General features: G+C 37.5%; 1 protein-coding gene and 1 long non-coding RNA gene across 6 annotated transcripts in view; one reads left to right on the top strand and one right to left on the bottom strand.

Annotated features, from left to right (window-relative positions):
- Positions 1-10039, bottom strand: part of LOC135164488 (uncharacterized) — a 37421-nt gene extending 27382 nt beyond the window's left edge. For both annotated transcript variants that reach the window (XR_010299309.1, XR_010299310.1), the window contains exon 1: positions 9852-10039. This is a non-coding gene — a long non-coding RNA (uncharacterized LOC135164488). The remainder of the gene's footprint in view (positions 1-9851) is intronic.
- The window catches only part of LOC135164484 (tyrosine-protein phosphatase Lar), a 284343-nt gene that overhangs the window by 114020 nt on the left and 151742 nt on the right, over positions 1-18581 (top strand). For all 4 annotated transcript variants that reach the window (XM_064124877.1, XM_064124878.1, XM_064124879.1 and 1 more), the window contains one exon: positions 12816-12957. In XM_064124877.1, the coding sequence (XP_063980947.1) occupies positions 12897-12957 (61 nt within the window). In that variant the 5' untranslated portion in view covers positions 12816-12896. The remainder of the gene's footprint in view (positions 1-12815; positions 12958-18581) is intronic.

Raw genomic sequence — 18581 nt, 5'->3', positions numbered from 1 at the left:
AAATCTGCTACGAGACATGTGTTAGATTAGTTTTCTCCTAGGGTTACTTAGTCTCATTGATTTAGCTATCATTCATAGAATTTCATTCTCATCGCACCAGTTTTCTCAGTGATACTTGTAAAATATGTGCCAACAGTGGAGATAGCGAAGAAATATGAGAGGGGAAAAAGCAATATAGCGACGAGGACGGGGGGAAAAAATATAACCAACGGAGGGGAGATTTAACGAAGAAGAATCTCTGTAAATCGACGTGATGAGCTACATAAGAACGAAGAAAACACGGAACTGGCAATGTCTTACTTGAGGATCAAAATCAGAAAGTACTGCCTTAGGATTTCATGTACCATGTTAAATGATAAAAGTTTGCCCCGTATCGTCCTTTTTCTCTCTCTCTCTCTCTTCCCACTTTGACTTTCTGATGGCTCACCCCCTAGTGGATGAGAGAGAAAAAGGCATTTGCGAAAGGGGAAGCTTGTGCTTCGACAGCAATTTTTTCAACACCAATGGAAAAGAAAACTGAGGTACAGGCCAAGGTAGGGTTGAGTATATTTATCGAGTCTTTTATATTAAAAGTGGCTTTACAATGTCTGTCCCGCTTTTGTGTTGAGGATCCCTAAATTATATTGTTCTATAATGAAATGAAGCGCTCAACGAACATCATGGTTTCATGTTATTACACAGAATTTCCCCTCTCCAATCAGTTTTCACTCATAAAATCCGCCATTATGCAAGGCTAGACGGAGTTCCGGAAAAGAGAGTTTTCAGGTGCGTTAAAAATCGTTAGATATAAGAAAAAAATAGTGAATATGTACTCAGAGGATTTTTTTGTTGCGCTGCGAATTAATTACTCGAAATTCCAACGAAATTCGCTCTCAATCTATCACAAATAATGAAGTCCGGAGACGAGACACAAAAAAATCTCTCATCTCGTCTCGACTTCTCATATTTATCTCCAAATATTGTCTCGTATCGTTTTTCCCGTCTCGTCCACTGTTCACATTTATCTCCAAAAACTCAGAGGTCGTTATTTTATCGATAAGTTCGTCTCAGAGCACTTATTCTCGACTGGTTTTACCTTGGATTCGCCTCATTATTACCTCATTTTCACCCAACAACTCAAACATTAATCTACTCCCATCAAATTTTATTCTACGGTCTAAAATTCTGGAGAAATTCTATTCCGACAAAAATGAAAATTACTCGGTCATTTGGGTAAAATTTATAATGCGTCAGTCTAAAATTTCTCCGACCCAGAATAAAAATTGATTATTATCGATCAATTTTCAGTTTCCGAATGGAAATACAGTAAAATATTCAGTGTGAACTTATCCTGGAGATCGAACGGTGTTAATCCACCCAATTTTTCACCGTTAACTGACATAACGATGAGCCATCATATACTTTTGTAGAACGATAGGATAATTTTTATCAAAAATTTTCGTGTATGCAGTATTACATTGGCAGTGTCTATGGGCATTCGATACTTTCCTAATGGGCAGTTATACTCGGCAATAGCAGAGGCAGCATATTGCTGCAAGAGACGTACCAATGAAGGGAGGAAGGGGGCAATCGCCGGGTTAACTGTCACGTGTCAGACGTTTGTCTCGTTATCGCATAACCATATATAGTAATAATACGTCCGGTATCCAGGTATCAAAATTCCAGGGGATTCATGAAATAATAAACAGACCAACTGCAGACCTCGATGTGGGAATGAAGGGAAAAACCGTACGGGTAAAAGAAAAAAAAAATGTGGCAAAGTTTTCGTATTAGTCTTCATTTTCGTGAAGGCACAGGTCTGGTAATGAAAAGCATTAGGGTGAATTCTGGGCTCGGGTAAAAAGTGGATAAATAATATTGATGATGCAGCTTGAGAGTAGATTATTTACCACATGTGCATTCGACAATTTTTTTTTCCTCTTCCTCTTAAATTTTTAATGCATCGTACTCGGAATTTTTATTTTAAGTAGGAATTAAATCACAACTAGGCGAGAACAGGCCAAGTTACCGGGATTTCATCGGTTTTTATGAGCTCGTCCTAACTTTCCCTCGTATTTAATTAACCACGATCCCTTAAATCACGCAACGACGTTATGAACTCTCCTGGTGCGCCACGAACCCGCTAGGAATTCCATATATCCCTTTCTCCTTCCATTTCTTTCCCCCCTCCTCCATTTATAACTCTGATGGCGGTTATGCAGGGAGGGGAACTATTCACCGAGGAATTATGTGACATCATGATATCTGACTGCAAGTGATCCTTTAATTATGTCAATGATTTATGGGCTTACTGACATTTGACGCAGATTGAACAGAATGTGGTAATTGTGTGGCTCTCCATTGTCACTGATTAATCACGAAATTCTGCGTTTTCGGCCATACCTTCGATACAACGTTGAACAATTCCAATCAAAATGGTTATGATTTATTTCGTAAATCCCTGACTTACGTCAACGATTCATGAATTAATGAATTACGATTGTTGATGTTCGAGTATCACCTGTAGTTTTTTTGTAAAGACTTTACAGATTCAGTTACGTTGGAAATTGTATTCCATAGGATAACGTTACCACTTAAATTACTTAATCAATTAGTTGATCCTCAAATTATTTGATGGATTCGGTAAATTAGTAGGCCTATGACTTTATAACAAAAGTACAAATAAACTAGGAGTAATAAACAATGAGAGAGAAGGACATTCTGCTTAAATTTTCCATGAATTCGAATTAAATGAAAATAATTTCTGATTTCTGATTTTTATTCAGCAATTATGATGTCTTGTCTCAATTGGATCTTTGATTATGGGTAACTAGCGACAAAGAAAATTAAGTTTTTCAATGGTAAACCACGACTTTTTGTTTGCAAATTACGAATAAATAGCTCATAGAACCCATTTGCATTTCTAAGCACGATCCCTCCGTTCTGTGTGAGTATAATTTTCACGATGAAAAGAAACGACCCGACACCTATGAACGTTAACCGTAAATTTCAATCAATTACAGCCAGTTCCAGACCCCATGATTAACAGCTATCTCTGAAAACCCTCGTGACACGACGTTGCTAAATTATTTTCGTGGTAACAATAATATATAAACGTGAAATGTTGGTAAAGATACGTGACTGCAGAATTCAATATCGCCTGACTATCGCTCGGTTTATACTACTTGCTATGGAGCTCGTATCTCAATAATTATTCACGGCACCACAAAAAGTGTCTTCTCAAACCTGTCATAGATAAAATAGAATGATTATCCGGGTATTTTGAAGGTGTACGAAAATGTCACTCATGCCCGGACTATTTCAAAGAATTAATGGCAGCAGTTCTACGATGAATGGGTCACTAAGCAACAGGCTGTCGTGACATAAACTCCGGATGAAAATATTGGAGGGGTGAGACAGTGAGCGGAAATGAACGTTCGCAGAGTCACTGTGGAAAAAAAAAACTATTCTGAGCCAGTCTCTTCCTGGCAATATCGCGAAATTGATAATTTTAGTAATTATGATGCTTGACTCTGTCTTTATCGATCTCCACAGAGAGCAATATTTAGTAAAAAATACGAAATTTAATTTTGCTTGTGGATTGCACAAGTAACTGAGAAAATTGATCCAACGATATCGCAATTTTTCGCAGAAAATTTTGATAAAAATTACGGAAAACTCCGAAAAAATTCAGTAACAGTTTCGTCAAATTTTCCTCCGCCAAATGTCACTCCGGAATTACTCAAGGACTACGTAATTTTTTATGAATATTCGTCTCTGGATGTAATCAGTGATTGCATGAAGTTGACTTCACAATAATAATTATCATTTTCTACAGTTAATTATATGAAAGGTGATGATATTTACAATTTCGAAAGATTGAGGTGGAAATTAAGCCCTTTCTTTCTCAGTAAAATTTCCATGGAGCACTTGTTGGTTATTCACCTTGGAAACTTTTTCAGGTCTTCGTGTAGAGAAAAAGTATTGACCGTTATTTCAGTTATGTTATGATTTTGTCAAGGGGGGTAATATTTTCTTCAGGCCAGTATGTCGCGAAAATTTCATGATTTTTACAGTTGAAATATCTTCATCGTTTACGGAACAGTATTGGACAAGACTTTTGCCGCAGTAGCGTATGATCATGTCGTGCAAACTATTTAATTACTGTCAGTAATATATTAGATTGGGAGACTTTTCACATAAAATATCACAGCATTAAGAAAAGCCCCGGGGTTCTTTTATATTGCTACCCTTACTGTGGCGAAAAATGATTTACCTCTCATGAATCTTTTACAGATAGTGTTTCACGTTATCTCATACCACGAAAAGCTTGACGTTGCGGTTCGGTCGATTTTTCAAAGATATTTGGCAAACTGTCTCTCTTGATGATCAGATCATCAACAAAAGATCAAATATGATCATCATACAAGAGATTTTTTTCCAACTGTTTGAATTCCTCTCAAACTTTATGAAAATGTGAATAATCTTTCTATTGAGTGGTTCGATTTCGCTGTTAATTTCGTACACGAAGACAACTATTCAATAAACATTACGGACTTCATAATTCACTGGCCGATTATGAAATCCCCTGAAAAATTCTAAGTGACAGTCTCGTAATTTTGCACGGAAAATTCCGAGAAAAATGAGAGAACGTTCAGGAACGTGCATTTCATACCGAAATTACCCAAAAATCAGTAATAAATTTACGTTCATTTAATATTCATTTCCATTTTTATTGATTATTGTTATCCGTGTAGTAATTTTGACCGTGTCTATGGATATCATACAACGTTTGAACTTGAAATGCGCTGAAGATAAGCACAGAACATCCGATTCCCGTTCACTGTCAGGGAATCTGTTTATCGGATGAAGGTAATAGCGTTGAAAGAATTGGTAGAGTTAGAACAAAATGTCTCTCGGTTCTTCTACAACCTTGTAAACATATACCTCAACTCGCAATACTATCTTCCACATCATGAAGCCGGAGATCCTTTGTTTCCATTTCTGTTCAATTTTTATTCGTGAAAATCAGAGCGATATGATTTGATCAATAGAATGTGGCCGTGATACACGACAGGTATTGGAAGAGTATCTTCTTTTCAATTTTCCCAGACCATTCGCTCCAAACGAAATATAAATCCCCCACCAACGGATCCATCCAGAGCAACACCACTAGTGCTCTGCCTTTTTGGTCCTCCCAAAAATCACGATTTCATCATACGTTTAACATTTATGCCCTAGTCTGTTGGATTAAACAATAAATAATAAGTGTATTGGAAAAGTCCAACAGTTTACCTCACACCAAGAGCGTACCATAAAAATTGATTCGAAGAGACCAATGTTTTTTCACCGAAAAATAGAATTGTCTGTGAAATCAAATTGACAACGAAATTGGAGTATACGAGACCGAGGGCAGAAAGTGGCAGGGTGACTTCAGAAACAGCTTTAAGAGGATCTTCCCCTGGCACTTTTCACGTCGACTTTCATCTCCCGAAGACAAACAAACTAGACTGTCACAATATTACGTTGGTCGGCCACACTCACTCCAGAAACTGCTGAGAACGGGCTTTCTGTTTGATTCGACGGGGCTTAACGTCAATTATAGAAGTTGTGACAACTCAATTCAACGAGAAGCATCACCAATTTCATCGCGTCTACCTCCCCTTTTTTCTCCTTCACAATGTTTCGATAATTATTTTGGACTTTCTTAGCTTGAGAATCTTCCAACTATTTCTACATTTCTGTTGTAGCATCCTGACACCCAATTTCACCCAAGAGGATTCAATTAGAAGTTGAGTCTTGTTATACTTGAAGAGCATCCAACACACGTAAGTAGGACAGTTGTATACGTGGTTGGATATAATGCAGAGGATACAGAAATAAGTAAAAATCGTAACTTACGTGTGCTTTGCTGATTATATACACTTCATGCTTATTTAATCGAGATGGTATATACACGATAACGATCCTCATTGAGCCTCGCTGATTCGCCTCAGCGAGTTTGTAAACGGAAATCCAAATGAAGGGAGAGCTTAAACCCTGTGGTATGCAAAGTGTGCTGTGAAAACGGGACTCAGGTGAAGAGAATGAAGCGGAGGAAGGAAACAGCGAATCCTAGATGCGGAGGTTTGTACTTAATCCCCATGATGCGTCAGCCTGATAGAGAGTGGGTAATGAAAGCGGTTTCTCGTTTCGGTCAGTGAATTCTCCATGTATGTTTAAAGATCTCCATTAACAAACAAATTTTCATGAACTCCGTTTACCAAATTGTGAAAACAATACGTCTCGTTGTGAGGTTCTTTTCAATATTGATTTTAATTATTGAATGCCTCGGAAGTCCATATATTTTCACGGTACTGGCTTATTGTTTGGATGAGCAAAGCCCTTCTTGGGCTGACCAAAGCCGTTTTAAAGTACATATCGTATCCTCAGGGCATGATGGGTCTCTTCAGGCACATTAAGTCTTCACTTTTGTGGGGTTTCTGTTTCGTCTCCATCTCAGCACTGAGTTGGCCCTTTTACACCTAATGTGGTATGTGAAAGAAGGGCGTAGTGACTATCGTGAGGTTTTTGAATCAACAAAGTGGAAAAAGTCGTGTGACATCTCAAATGTGTGTTCTCTAGAGTTATTTTAACTCACGTTTTGAGAACGTAACGTCGAAGGATTATTCGATTTTCTTGACGTTGTGACATGATTGAATAATTCGAATTGAATTCTGAATTCGAGTTCACATTGTCCGATTAATATTAATCATCTGAATTCTGTGACTAATCCAAAAACTAGGATCGAAGAATGTGAATATTATTAATCATCAGGAGCGAATTTAAGTATAGAAAATCGAAAATGCCAAAAGAGAAGATTAATTGATTGAGGGCTTCATACATCTCGAGAAAGGAGGATTAAGTATTCGTGAGAACCCTACGTTGTCAATAACCTACAAAAGTGTCAGACTAAAAAAAATGTTTTCACTAGAACCCGGAGCAGTTATTTTGAACTTAATCACAGGACAAGTCATGTCTCTCCAAATTTAAGGTTCGGCACACTTTAATACGTGGAAATCCATGGAAGAAATAAATCCGCATTTCCATTTCACAGAGAGGAACCGTGAAAAAATTCAATTGATTGAGAAAACGTGATATGAAACGCGATCGATGCGCAGAAATCAACTGTGAATTCACATTAAAAAAAATAGCTGAAGGTCATAGAGTCTCGAGCTTATGAGACGAATGCTCGATTTAACTCAGCATATATAACTATTTATACAATTATGTATATGTATTGGAGAATGGATTCCGTGCGGCACGTAGCATAAGCTAAATCTCGATTTTTAACTACCTTCGTGATCGCAACCATTAAAACAAGAGTGGGATAAAACTGGGTGGAGCTGGTGGGGAATCGGGGGAGTATTAAGAGCCACGAGTTGATCGTCACTGCTCAAATCATTTCAACTCGCAGTACAGTTGTCGTGACGGACAACATGACTGTATTATTGCCCTTTCTCCCAGCAATCAATCACAAGGTGTAATTGATTAGGCTTCATATTTTTCTTACACCGGAAAAAACATCACTCTCGAATTCATCGTTTTTCCTTTTGAAATATTCCTTGGGTCGAGTGATTTGATCAGATTGAAATAATCGTGTTTCTTTCATAAACAATAATTGTATTATTTATAGATAAGCCTACACACGAGACTTGGAATTTTTGAGATCGTCTTAGTGACAAAAACAACGAAAAGTGTTGGTCTTGTCACGGTTTTGAGGGGGGTTGTATCGTCTGATCGTGTTAGAATGTGGAGATAGTGTTGGTCATCTTGGTTCTTATTAGTTTGAAAGTAACCACGATGGAAATCTTGATTTTTCGTCTCATATCTTTTCTTGATTTACTTGCGATTGACAGATTTGTAATCGTATATTCTGAGGGCCCTTTGATTTTACTTGGAAACGATGAGGAATGATTTACGAATGAAAATGTATTATGTAGACGGTTAGAACAGTGGCCAGGTCTGGATATTTACCAAGATTTCGTGAGAATATAACATTTCTCAAGAATATAGGATTTCTCGTGAGAGTGACACTGAATTCTATCTCAATGAAATTTCAAAATTTGATGGAATTTTCCATCAAATATAAATATCATTCCCCGAATATATCTAAATTCATAGTAAAAATTACCAAAGGAACTACAATTTTTATTTAATATTTTAAAAAAATCTGCCAAAGTGACTGAATATTGGCGAAGCAAATCGTAATATTTTTTATAACATCATCTAAAGACTCAGATTCATTTGGTAATTATTTTCTAAATCACCCTTTTCTCTAGAATTACCATATGTAAATAATTTTCATTAAACTTTTCCCTGCGTAATTTTTTCTGTCCCGTAACTTTTACCCTATATATCGCTCCGTATATTTCCCAACGACTGGGTAATTTTCCATTTTATCAGACGTAATTTTCAAGATAATTCACCGGGAATGGTTAACATCGAACATGATTACCTAACGATTAGATAATTTCACTCTCGCTACCCAGAGGATCGTTCACCAATGGCTAGCCATGTTTATAAATACTAAGAGTAAAGAAAATTGATGGGAAAGACTGTTATCCCCGGTACTTTCAGGTGAGTCGTCTGCTACGTGCACATCAAAACTGAATTCCAAGCGCGTAGCCAGAATGGGAAGTGAAAGAAAATGAGAGTAAAAGGAAGAAGTGCGGAGTGCGACGAGTGTGACCCGTCGGGCTCTGTTGTATTTCCACGAGTAATTTTCCGCCGAGTTGTCGCGGGCGAATGTTTATTCATAAGTCGTTGGAATGCACCACAGTGCACGATTGTCCAGCGGCGTACCCGACGGGTTGACCCTCTTTTTGTTTTTCTTTCCCCTTCGCCTTTGCCCCTTTTTATTTCTTCTTATTCAGCCTCGTTAATCTCACGATAATGAACGGAAAAAAGATGCCGTGTTATCGATAATCAAAGAGCGCAACGACTACAGAAGATCTAGGTCTTGGAAGATTTTCTTACTTGCCCTTTATCCCCACTTATCCATTATCATTGACATCTTATAATCTTCTTCTGTTGCCACTAATGAACTCAGAGTATTCTGATCTTTCATAATTGAGATAAAATGTCCATTGGACCTCTCTCAAGGAGATTGTCTCAAATTCTAATCAAAGGAAATTGTTCTCAAATTTTACCAAAATCAAAACTTCGGAATTCCTTCTGATCATGCGCTTCTCCTTTCTGTCTAATTAATGAAATTAATTTAAAATAACGTTGCTGAGCAATGATTTCGTTTAACTAATGGAATTAGTTTTTTTGAAAATTACTCAGGGTAATTATTCATTTTCAAAAGTAAATTTAAAGTAAGGTAAATGGATGAAGAGTTTGGATTTTGGTAGACCAAATTGTCTTTGAAGACAAATTCATCGAAAATTCGCCCGGTTCTGACCGTTCATTGGCATTTTTACTAACGCAAAAATTCTAAAACGTAAATGTAATTCAATATTACTCTGCCATTACACCGTTTGAAAGTTAGCGTGCTTGTACACCTCAGATATATAAAATTTGATCGGTAAAAGTCAAGTATCGTTTCACGTCAAACGCACGTGTCCTCTGTTACTTTGTAAAGCCAACGTTAGCTCGCAAATGCATATCGACTCTTGGCTGTGTCCACACTAGGGACTCTAGTGTAAGCTTTAAAGTGTTATACCTATAACAATAACGGCTGCATGAAAAACTATTTTTAACCACATGAAGCTGGCCAGAATCAACTGAGTATCAGTGTAAAAATTTTCCATCTTTTTCGCGTACATGAAAGCAGTCATTGAAAAAACTAAGACATGATTTACAATGTCATGCACACGCGTGGTACTTACCTTTTCCGTCAGCCACCATTTTCACGCCCCATCAATATTTTACTACTTCTTGTCAATATACAACACTACTCACAGCTTTGCAAATATATGTATTTTCGAATCAATTGATTTCTTAGCTATAAAAATATTGCGCACAGATTTGAAGTGTATTTTGTACGAGGAGAGAAATTCCCTGCGCGTTGTACACGGACAAGCATCAGACTAGAAACTGCGATACGCCGTCCGACGAGAGCTTACCCTGAACTTATTCCGTTGCGAGCGATAACGCATGCGCAAGTTTTGAGCGCCGAAACAAGTTCTTCATTATTCGTGAAGAAACTACTCTCTCATTGAGTATATTTTGTTTGTATATCATCGAAATTCCTAACAAATGCGTAACCGTCGGGCCCGCATAATTTTTCAAAGTGATCAATATGTTGGTTCGCATGTGACATGTGACGTTATTTGTTAAAAATATCGTCACATCTGAATCTGAATGTGTGGAATATGATCGATTATTGCCAGGACAGTTGAATCCTTGAAATCGAAGCAATTATTAAGATGGATAATAATCTCAAAATGGATACTCGAATAATAATGGTAAAGGGTCCTGCGTTGTCCTGCGCCGGCGTCGGGATTCAACGATAGTGAGGGTGGGTAGTAGGGGGTGCACGGGGGTAAGTCAGTCAGGCCGTAGCGCGCGCTCAGAAAAGTACCCGTGCGGGAGCTTACAATAACGCCGGTGACTCATAACTCTGTGCTCTCCGTTTTCACCCCTTTGTTAAAACAAATTTATACACAATTTAAGTATAATAACTAGGAAACGTACTTCCATAACTGAATTGTTACAGCAATTGTTGTTATTTGTTGTTACTCTTCAGCTTGAAATTGAATGAAAAATGGCATTTTATTTTCGAGAATCAGTTCCCTCGGGATTTGGGAGAAAGATTATCGACGCTATCGATATGAAGTGAGTGTCGGTGATGATGTTTAGTGATTACGGACAAAAGGCCAACGTTAAGCACGTTGAATCAACCCAGAAATTGAATTTACGCATGAAATACTCGAATGTTGTAATTCCAATCTCATGAAGAACGACTGTGGTTATGAACAAAGAAGTTATGGTACCGGAAATTGCGGAATTTCGCTCTCCTGAATAGTTATGAAGGAGAGAAATTCAGAGAATTGGACTTGACATAATTTTGACAATGAAATACCGAGGATGGAGAGAATTGTTGATAAGTTATCAATATTATGAAGAACTGAATAGATTTATTTGAATCATCGGGAATCGTTTCGAGGGATAGAGTTATGAAAGGAGCGAAATTGTTTAGTGTTGTCACCTTTAAGTTGCGTTCAACATGTGTCACTTCATTAAATTGAATTCAATTTATATGTGAGAAGGACATGTTGATTACGTATGGATTTCTACCTTTTGTAATTTTTGGGATGAGAGAGAAGAGAAAAAATAATATGACTCACATAGAGAGAAAAGAAGAGGAAATCTTTTTCCAATCGCGATAAAAGCTCAAGAAGTTTCAAGACGCCACTTGACACGCCTTTATCAACTTCAAAGAAAAGTTATCTGTAAAGATGATTCTTCCTCGACAATTGGACACGTCATTACATTCCGATTGAAAATTTTGCATTAAATGGGGGAATGAACGTACATATGCATCATAACGAGATAATATTAATGTTTTTATGCTCAAATAAGTAGAAAATTACATATTTTGTCCATCAATTGTAATGTCCATGAGATGTATTGATACATCACCAATATGCCAATAGAGTTTTCCATCGAAGGCACGTGAAATGGAGTACATTACCGGAAAAAATCGGTCTGAAAGACCTCTTGGCTCACAATTTTCGTGACTTTGTGAAGTTGTTGTGGGAAGGAAAAGCTCGTCGGGTCAAAGTTCAGCTATTTTCTCTCACCATCCGGAGGCGTTGACTATTAGCACCGTTCAACGGACTTGATGGAAAGACGAGCGTACAGTGTGAAAAAAAAATTCCGGGAAAAAAGGAGAATTGAGTGGAGAAATTACTTAGCAAGTGGAAAATGACATTCCAATAGGTCAAATTGTTCATGAATCTTGCGCCTGCAGTTGTATAAAGTGAGGTTCTTAATTCACAGTTTGCAAAGAAGTTAGTTTAAAAAACAGCAGCAGAGATACTGGACAACAAGATCGTATTTATCGGATAATGCAGTGATTAGAGAAATTTTGTACAGACACGAAAAATATGGGATGGTCGTGGAATCACAGAAAAAAAGCTGAGTCGTGATAGTATCTGGGTTAATACTGTGGTCAACAAAAAAAAAATTAACTAATAGTGACCCAGGGTCTTCATACAGTGCGCGGGTTTTTTTTTTAATCTCCGGACGTGCATGACAATGTTCCATAAGTACTGAAATCATTGTGACGCATTGGGGTAATCGGCTGTAATAATCGGAAAATGTAAAAGTCTCGTGAGTGGACACTCAGCGATGATGAAATTCATCAGTGACATTTATCAATACTGAAAAAATTATAATAATTACGGTGTAAATATTTGGATTTGCTGTAAACGTACAGTTGAAACGATTACAATTTTACGGTTTCATATATTTAATTACTCGAGGATCAGAATATCTCCAGCGTCTCCAGATATCTACGAAAATCCGTAGAATCGTACAAACTGCTTGTGTGAGCAGAGTTGAACTTTATTATCAGTGTTTCCTTCCATGAAAGATTCGATTACATTAAGACCAGCCAGCTGTGAAACTTTTACAATAAACTTTATTTTTTTTTTTACTATCGATCATTGAAACTTCCCAGTTTTGTCATATCAGTTAGTTACTTAGTGTTACAACGTAACGTCCTTAATCGTCATCAGCTAATGAGAGGAGGAATTGGAGGAGGATCTCTTCCTTGCGAGATTAGCATCAGGAATGATTGAAGAGTGGTATGGTTATTGACACTGGTGAATTTGTTTTTTCCTCAGGTGCGGTAATACCACGAGGAAAATTTTGGTGGTAATTTGTGGAGTGGCGCGAGCGTCAGGACAGGAAAGAGAGTGGTCAATATGACTCCTATTTTCCTCGTCCTGTTGGTGGCGATCAACCCAATAATCGCGCAGAATCATGGTGAGTAAATAAATATATCACAAAAAAAAAAATCACCGTTCGTACTGACTCTGAATCCTGGAGGAAATCAGCGTTTCCCTTGATCCTGTGTGGACACAACCGCGAGTGCTTTTGGTGAAACTTGAGAGAATTTGGAACTCTCCATGTTGTGGCTTGAGTGACAGAACTTTAATAGACTGAACACTGTAGTGGTTAATGACAGCCACTGTACACCAGGGATTATCAATGGGTTACGTTTGCAATGATTATTCTCAGTTTTGATACATTTAGCTTTATGTTATAACTGAGAGGCAAAAAATATATATATCCAGGACAGAAGAGATGAGTTTGTGAGCTTTTGAAGTATCGGGAGTTCGTGGAGTCATCATTATCACCCGGTCACGTCGGTTTGCTCCCATAGATTCCTAAGTATCAAACTTTGAGAAGATCAAAAGATTTTGGAGATCTTTGGTAGGATATAAGAAAAAAGTCACGTAGGAGAGTTTGGAAATCTTTGGACAATGTACTTTGTGCCTTCTCAGATTATAGTTACCAGTCCCTTATTATCATCTTCAAAAAGCTCAGGACAGAATAAAAAGTGAGGCTGAAATTGTACCCATTCGGCTGTGGAAGAAGAATTGATATTCTTGTATTATACGAGAACTATCTGCTCGATTAAATTTGGATGTCCTTAAGATGTGAATTACTATATATTGTCCATCGCTTTCCAAAATTTTTATAAGAGAAAAACCATTGAATAATTATTGATGTGCACATTTACCTGAATTTAATAATCATAATATTGGTTTTTTCTCACAGAGATACGAAAAGTCTCGATGGATACTAGATACCATAACCAGTGCTAGGTCATGAAACAATTAGGGGGATCCACAATATGAAATAATGTATTTTCGTTGAACGATTGACATGCAATCAATAATATCAGAGTGAATAATTACAGCTAATCAATAATAAGTTTAGCAGGCATGACTGCCGGGGTTATCAGTGTAAAAGATTTCCATTTGAATATCTTTCAATTTCTGAATTATCTCCCGGGCGAAACGCAGATTTGATCATTTTCTGAATGTCCTACGATAGCCATACTTCAAAAGCTCATAACTTCAAACGAACTGACAACATTAGTATCATCATTAATTTATCATTTCTGAGATGGGTGAACTGTCCGAACTTGGCAAACGTGAGAGTTTGAATGTGTGCTCTAGTGGACTCTAAGACGAACTAGACAAACTGACTTGTTTGACACTCTCAAGTCTCAGATAATTAACAAAGCTATTAATTAATGATAAGGGTAGTTACTCGTAATGGAAAGGTACCCAATTATGTAGAGTTTACATCGTTGTAGGTTATAAATATGATTATATTAGTATTTCATAGCTAAAGGGAGATTCCAGAACATTGGGACGTAAGGTAAGACTAATCAGTAAATTATGAATTTATCAGAAAAACCGAAAATATAATGTGGCTATAAAACGTCAAACTCGGCGTGTACCGAACACCGATAGTAAAAACCGCTAATGATGGTTTTTTGCATGACTAACCTTGCGTTATTCAACTTCTTTTCCTGATCTTCTTATTCATTCAACCTGAAACAAGTGACAGCTTCTCTTGTATCGATTCATAAAAACCCGGAAAACATACCTTGAATAGCCTCAGGTTAGCGAAGCAAAGAACAATGTCATAAAGTTGACAGTTGTAGTTGCGGTTGAATGGGGTATTGATATGTTCCGTGTCGTTCTCTTAGTACATCTGGAGAGATAATGGAGAAAAAAATGGCCTTACTGACGCGTTTCTTCACTTTCTCTTCTCAATTTCATACACTTCAATATGAAGAAAAAACTGTTTATTTATAAACTGAACCAAACTCGCAATATTCTCAAGTAATTCCGGGTTAAAAATATTTCGCCTTTTCCTAATTTTTAATGAAGAATAATTGAACAGCCCCAGATATTCGGTTTGAATATCCCCTTTTGCCTATAAAGATAATCGAATTTCGATGTTATCTGTTTTGAAGCGATTGGAAGAGAGAAACCTCGATTGCGTTCGATTATGTATCATCTCATAATTTCGGTAAAATCTAAATTGCCCCAGCTATTTCATTCAATGAACAGACAAAGCTTCCACTTTACATGAATGCGGATATGATTAGTGAGATCTCCGTAATGATATTATTAGCATAGGGGCATTCTCCGCATGTGATCGTTAGCAATAGCCATAAATGATTTGAAACTGCCATAATAACTAATTAGAATAATTGCCATTTTTTTTTCACGTGAAGAATTTAGCTCATAACGCAGGACATTGAATCGCAACTGAATTAATTGATCTGTGATCAGCTATTACGCCCGAGGGGTTATCCATTGCCCCACTACCGATCCACATTGCCTTGATGATGTATCCCATCAGAATTTCAGTTGATTAATTATGAGAATCCATAATCCTAATTCTATATCCCATCAGTGCTATCTCTCCACGGATTTTGAAGCGAGGGTGTTAGGCATTCGGTGGGAAAATCATTAGCTAGTGCATCATTATATTGATCTTAAAATATCTCGTGACGTTGTTGATCGAGTTTCAACTTCAAACAAATTAAATATTGTTATTTAGTATCAATTCTCGGAGATAAAGTGAATTGTTACGTTTTTCACATCGGTCGGTAAATCCTCCCGTGAAATATATTCGACGCGACAGAAGGATAACTTCATTATTCATCGGGGAAATTAATTCACGGAGAATCGCTTTAGCTCTCGTAGTGCTTTTTCCCTCATCCATTTTCCACCTTCCCTTGATCTCTCTACGGATTCTACGTTGACGCTCAGCAGTCGGCATCGATATCTCCTGCGGTTGTCGCGCTTTCATAGAGGAAAGGTTGTCTGTATAGTCTAGCTCGTTGAACGGTAGTGGGAAAATGGGTCTGGGTAAGGGCAGAGTATCTGCAAAAGCACGGAGAGGGGTTCATAGGCGATGCAAATTTCTTCACGGTCTGCGTCGAGCGCAGCCATGGCCGAGGTCTGTTTGAAGATTTCCTCAGAGGCTTTGAAATCCTATATAAAAAAGAAGCAGAGAGAAAGGATAGCGCTGGGAATGTAAAAAAGATATATATATAAAGAGGAGAAAACGACAAACAACCGCACAATTTTTTTTTTATCCTTTCAGCAAATTTAGGATTCAGAGGAAAAACTTGACGTCATTCACATCTCGTTAAATTTTAAAAATCTCACTAGAAATCGTGGAATTAGTTAGTTCTGTCGGTAGTCAGAAGGCATTTCCTTGACTTTGAAGGATTTCGTATAGTGTAGTAATATTCGTAGGTAAGTGGAATCAACATCGTTGATGGGCTCAGGAAAAAATCATTGAGTGATTGGTGTATTTCGGGAAAAATCGTGAAATAACGGAGCGATGAAGCGCAGTTGAATTCATCCAGTGACTTCATGGTCCACTGTACCACTGGCTCCCACCCATTTTAATACCCGGTCAAATGTAGAGAAACGTGCTGAGAGAGAAAAGCGTTTGGCGGTTATAAAATGAAAAAGTTACTGACGTTTTATGGCAATTCCCAACGGCTGGACTCTCACCGTCCTCTCAAAGTACGATCCAAGCTTACCCCTTGCTTCTGCCAACTATTGAACGAGCTTCACCACGCGAGCTTATCCGTTAGTCTGAACTTCTAGATGTTGATAGCAACCTTTGTCATGAGATCAGCTGACCAAAATTCTCATAAAAACGATCGGGCATTTAATTAATTAGTCCAATGTATCAGCATGATTAGTCTCACTGAAGTCATTGCAATCTAGGCTTCTTATTTATTTTCGAGTCGGAGTTAATGATGCGATGTTGCTCTAACCAACGAGGTATTCTCGATGTACCAGCGTTGGTCGATTTAACAGCTAATCGTTGTACTCTTGTATTGATCTCCAATGGAAGTAATCTCTGTAGTCGTTTGGAACGTTCCCAGAAAATAGGGTAAAAATCAGGAAAGTCCAGAGTTAAAATTTCGGAATTTCACACAGAGTTTGCGCAAATTTGCCGGACGTTACGAAATGTTTGAGTAATTATAATAATATCTCATAAATATGAGATTTTTAAAACAGAATTAAAGTGTTTTAACAATTTATTAGGTACGAAGTCTTTCTGGATTTAATGTTTTCATTGCTTTTTGGACTCAAGAAGGGCTCCACTAGTTAATCAACCCTTTACCTGTTTCTCTAACAATAACTGTTGCAAAGTAGTGTAAATATTCAAATTGATGTTAACAATATTTTCTCAGGGATTTCAGGTACTCAGACTAATGAGAAAAACTATCTGATACTTTTCGGTATTATTTCATCGATTTTAGAACAATAGGCATTAATCCACGGTTGGTCAGGAAGAGAACTGAAGATGGCCGGTCTGCAGCTTTACTATTACTACTGGGTCGCATTAATCCTTCGAGGTGGAAAGCGTAGTAAAGCGTAGTGAGACGCTCGAGTGGGGACGTCGACATTGCGCTTTGACGGACATAGAGGGGAGGATTCGGGAATTCGCCTTAGAGGGTTAATATCGTAAATCCGTCGAATCGTCTCGCCGAAGGTCGTAATTTATGAAGGACCAAAGTGCAATTCCCTGTTGCGCTTGAACTCAAGTTCAATCCTCATCAAACATGCATACACCAAACCATTTCCATGTATTGTAATTGCTGGGAAAGTTCAGGCATTTGATAAGTGCACATTGAATGACAGATGTAATTAGAGATGAACTCGTATTTTATGGGGAAATCGAACGAGTTTTTCCCGCAATTTCATTGGGAGACATTCAAAATGTCGGACGTTATTGTTACCCATCTCAAACATGGGGGATGAAACATCCACTGATAGGACACCTTTTAGGGCAGCTTTATTTGCGTCAGCATTTAATTTTTAACTTTCAAATGAAAATGATTTTGTGGGGTTGGTCAGTTGTCTCCTGTTAAGATACATTTGATTGGAAATATTATTTTTACCACACGTCAGAAAAATACCTGAATATGTCCAAATTAACCAGTTCAGTTTCCATAAATTGTCGTCTGATTTTTTTACGCTCTCATGATTTTATTTTTACTGCAAGAATTTCCTGAGGGTTCGATCCAGGTGACCTCAAAATTCAGTCGGATATTCCTGGAGATTTCGTTCATTACTTATCCTGCTATCCGCCATTGGTCTTCTCGAATCCACATGATTTGACGGTTGATTTTGAACTTATGGATTATTCAATTTATCATTCGTTGGATGAAAAACTATGAGTTCATCAATAATTCACAAACTTTTTATTTATCGTGAAAATATATTCTGAAGATTATCACATTTCATCACCACGTCAAGTCAGAAAGTCGTCCCTGTCTGTCGTCACAAGATCAATTGTCTGCGCTCATGGGAAGTTTGATAAAATATTTTGTATTAACTCCGTGATCGATCCTTTGACAAATATTACCAAAAACTACTCTCACGAAGAATAGGTCGAAGTTAGAGGAGATAACAGAGTTCAGGTTACAAAGTCACACATCAGGTTGTAGGGCAGGAGTAAATTTTGATTCTTCATGAGCGATTGAACTGAATACTTATCGATTGGCAATTTGCAAGGGACAGACATCCAGTAAAAGGCAGGTTAAAGTC

The sequence above is a fragment of the Diachasmimorpha longicaudata genome, chromosome 7 (genome assembly GCF_034640455.1).
Source record: "Diachasmimorpha longicaudata isolate KC_UGA_2023 chromosome 7, iyDiaLong2, whole genome shotgun sequence".
NCBI lineage: Eukaryota > Metazoa > Arthropoda > Insecta > Hymenoptera > Braconidae > Diachasmimorpha > Diachasmimorpha longicaudata.
This window is presented reverse-complemented; position numbering and strand designations above follow the sequence as displayed.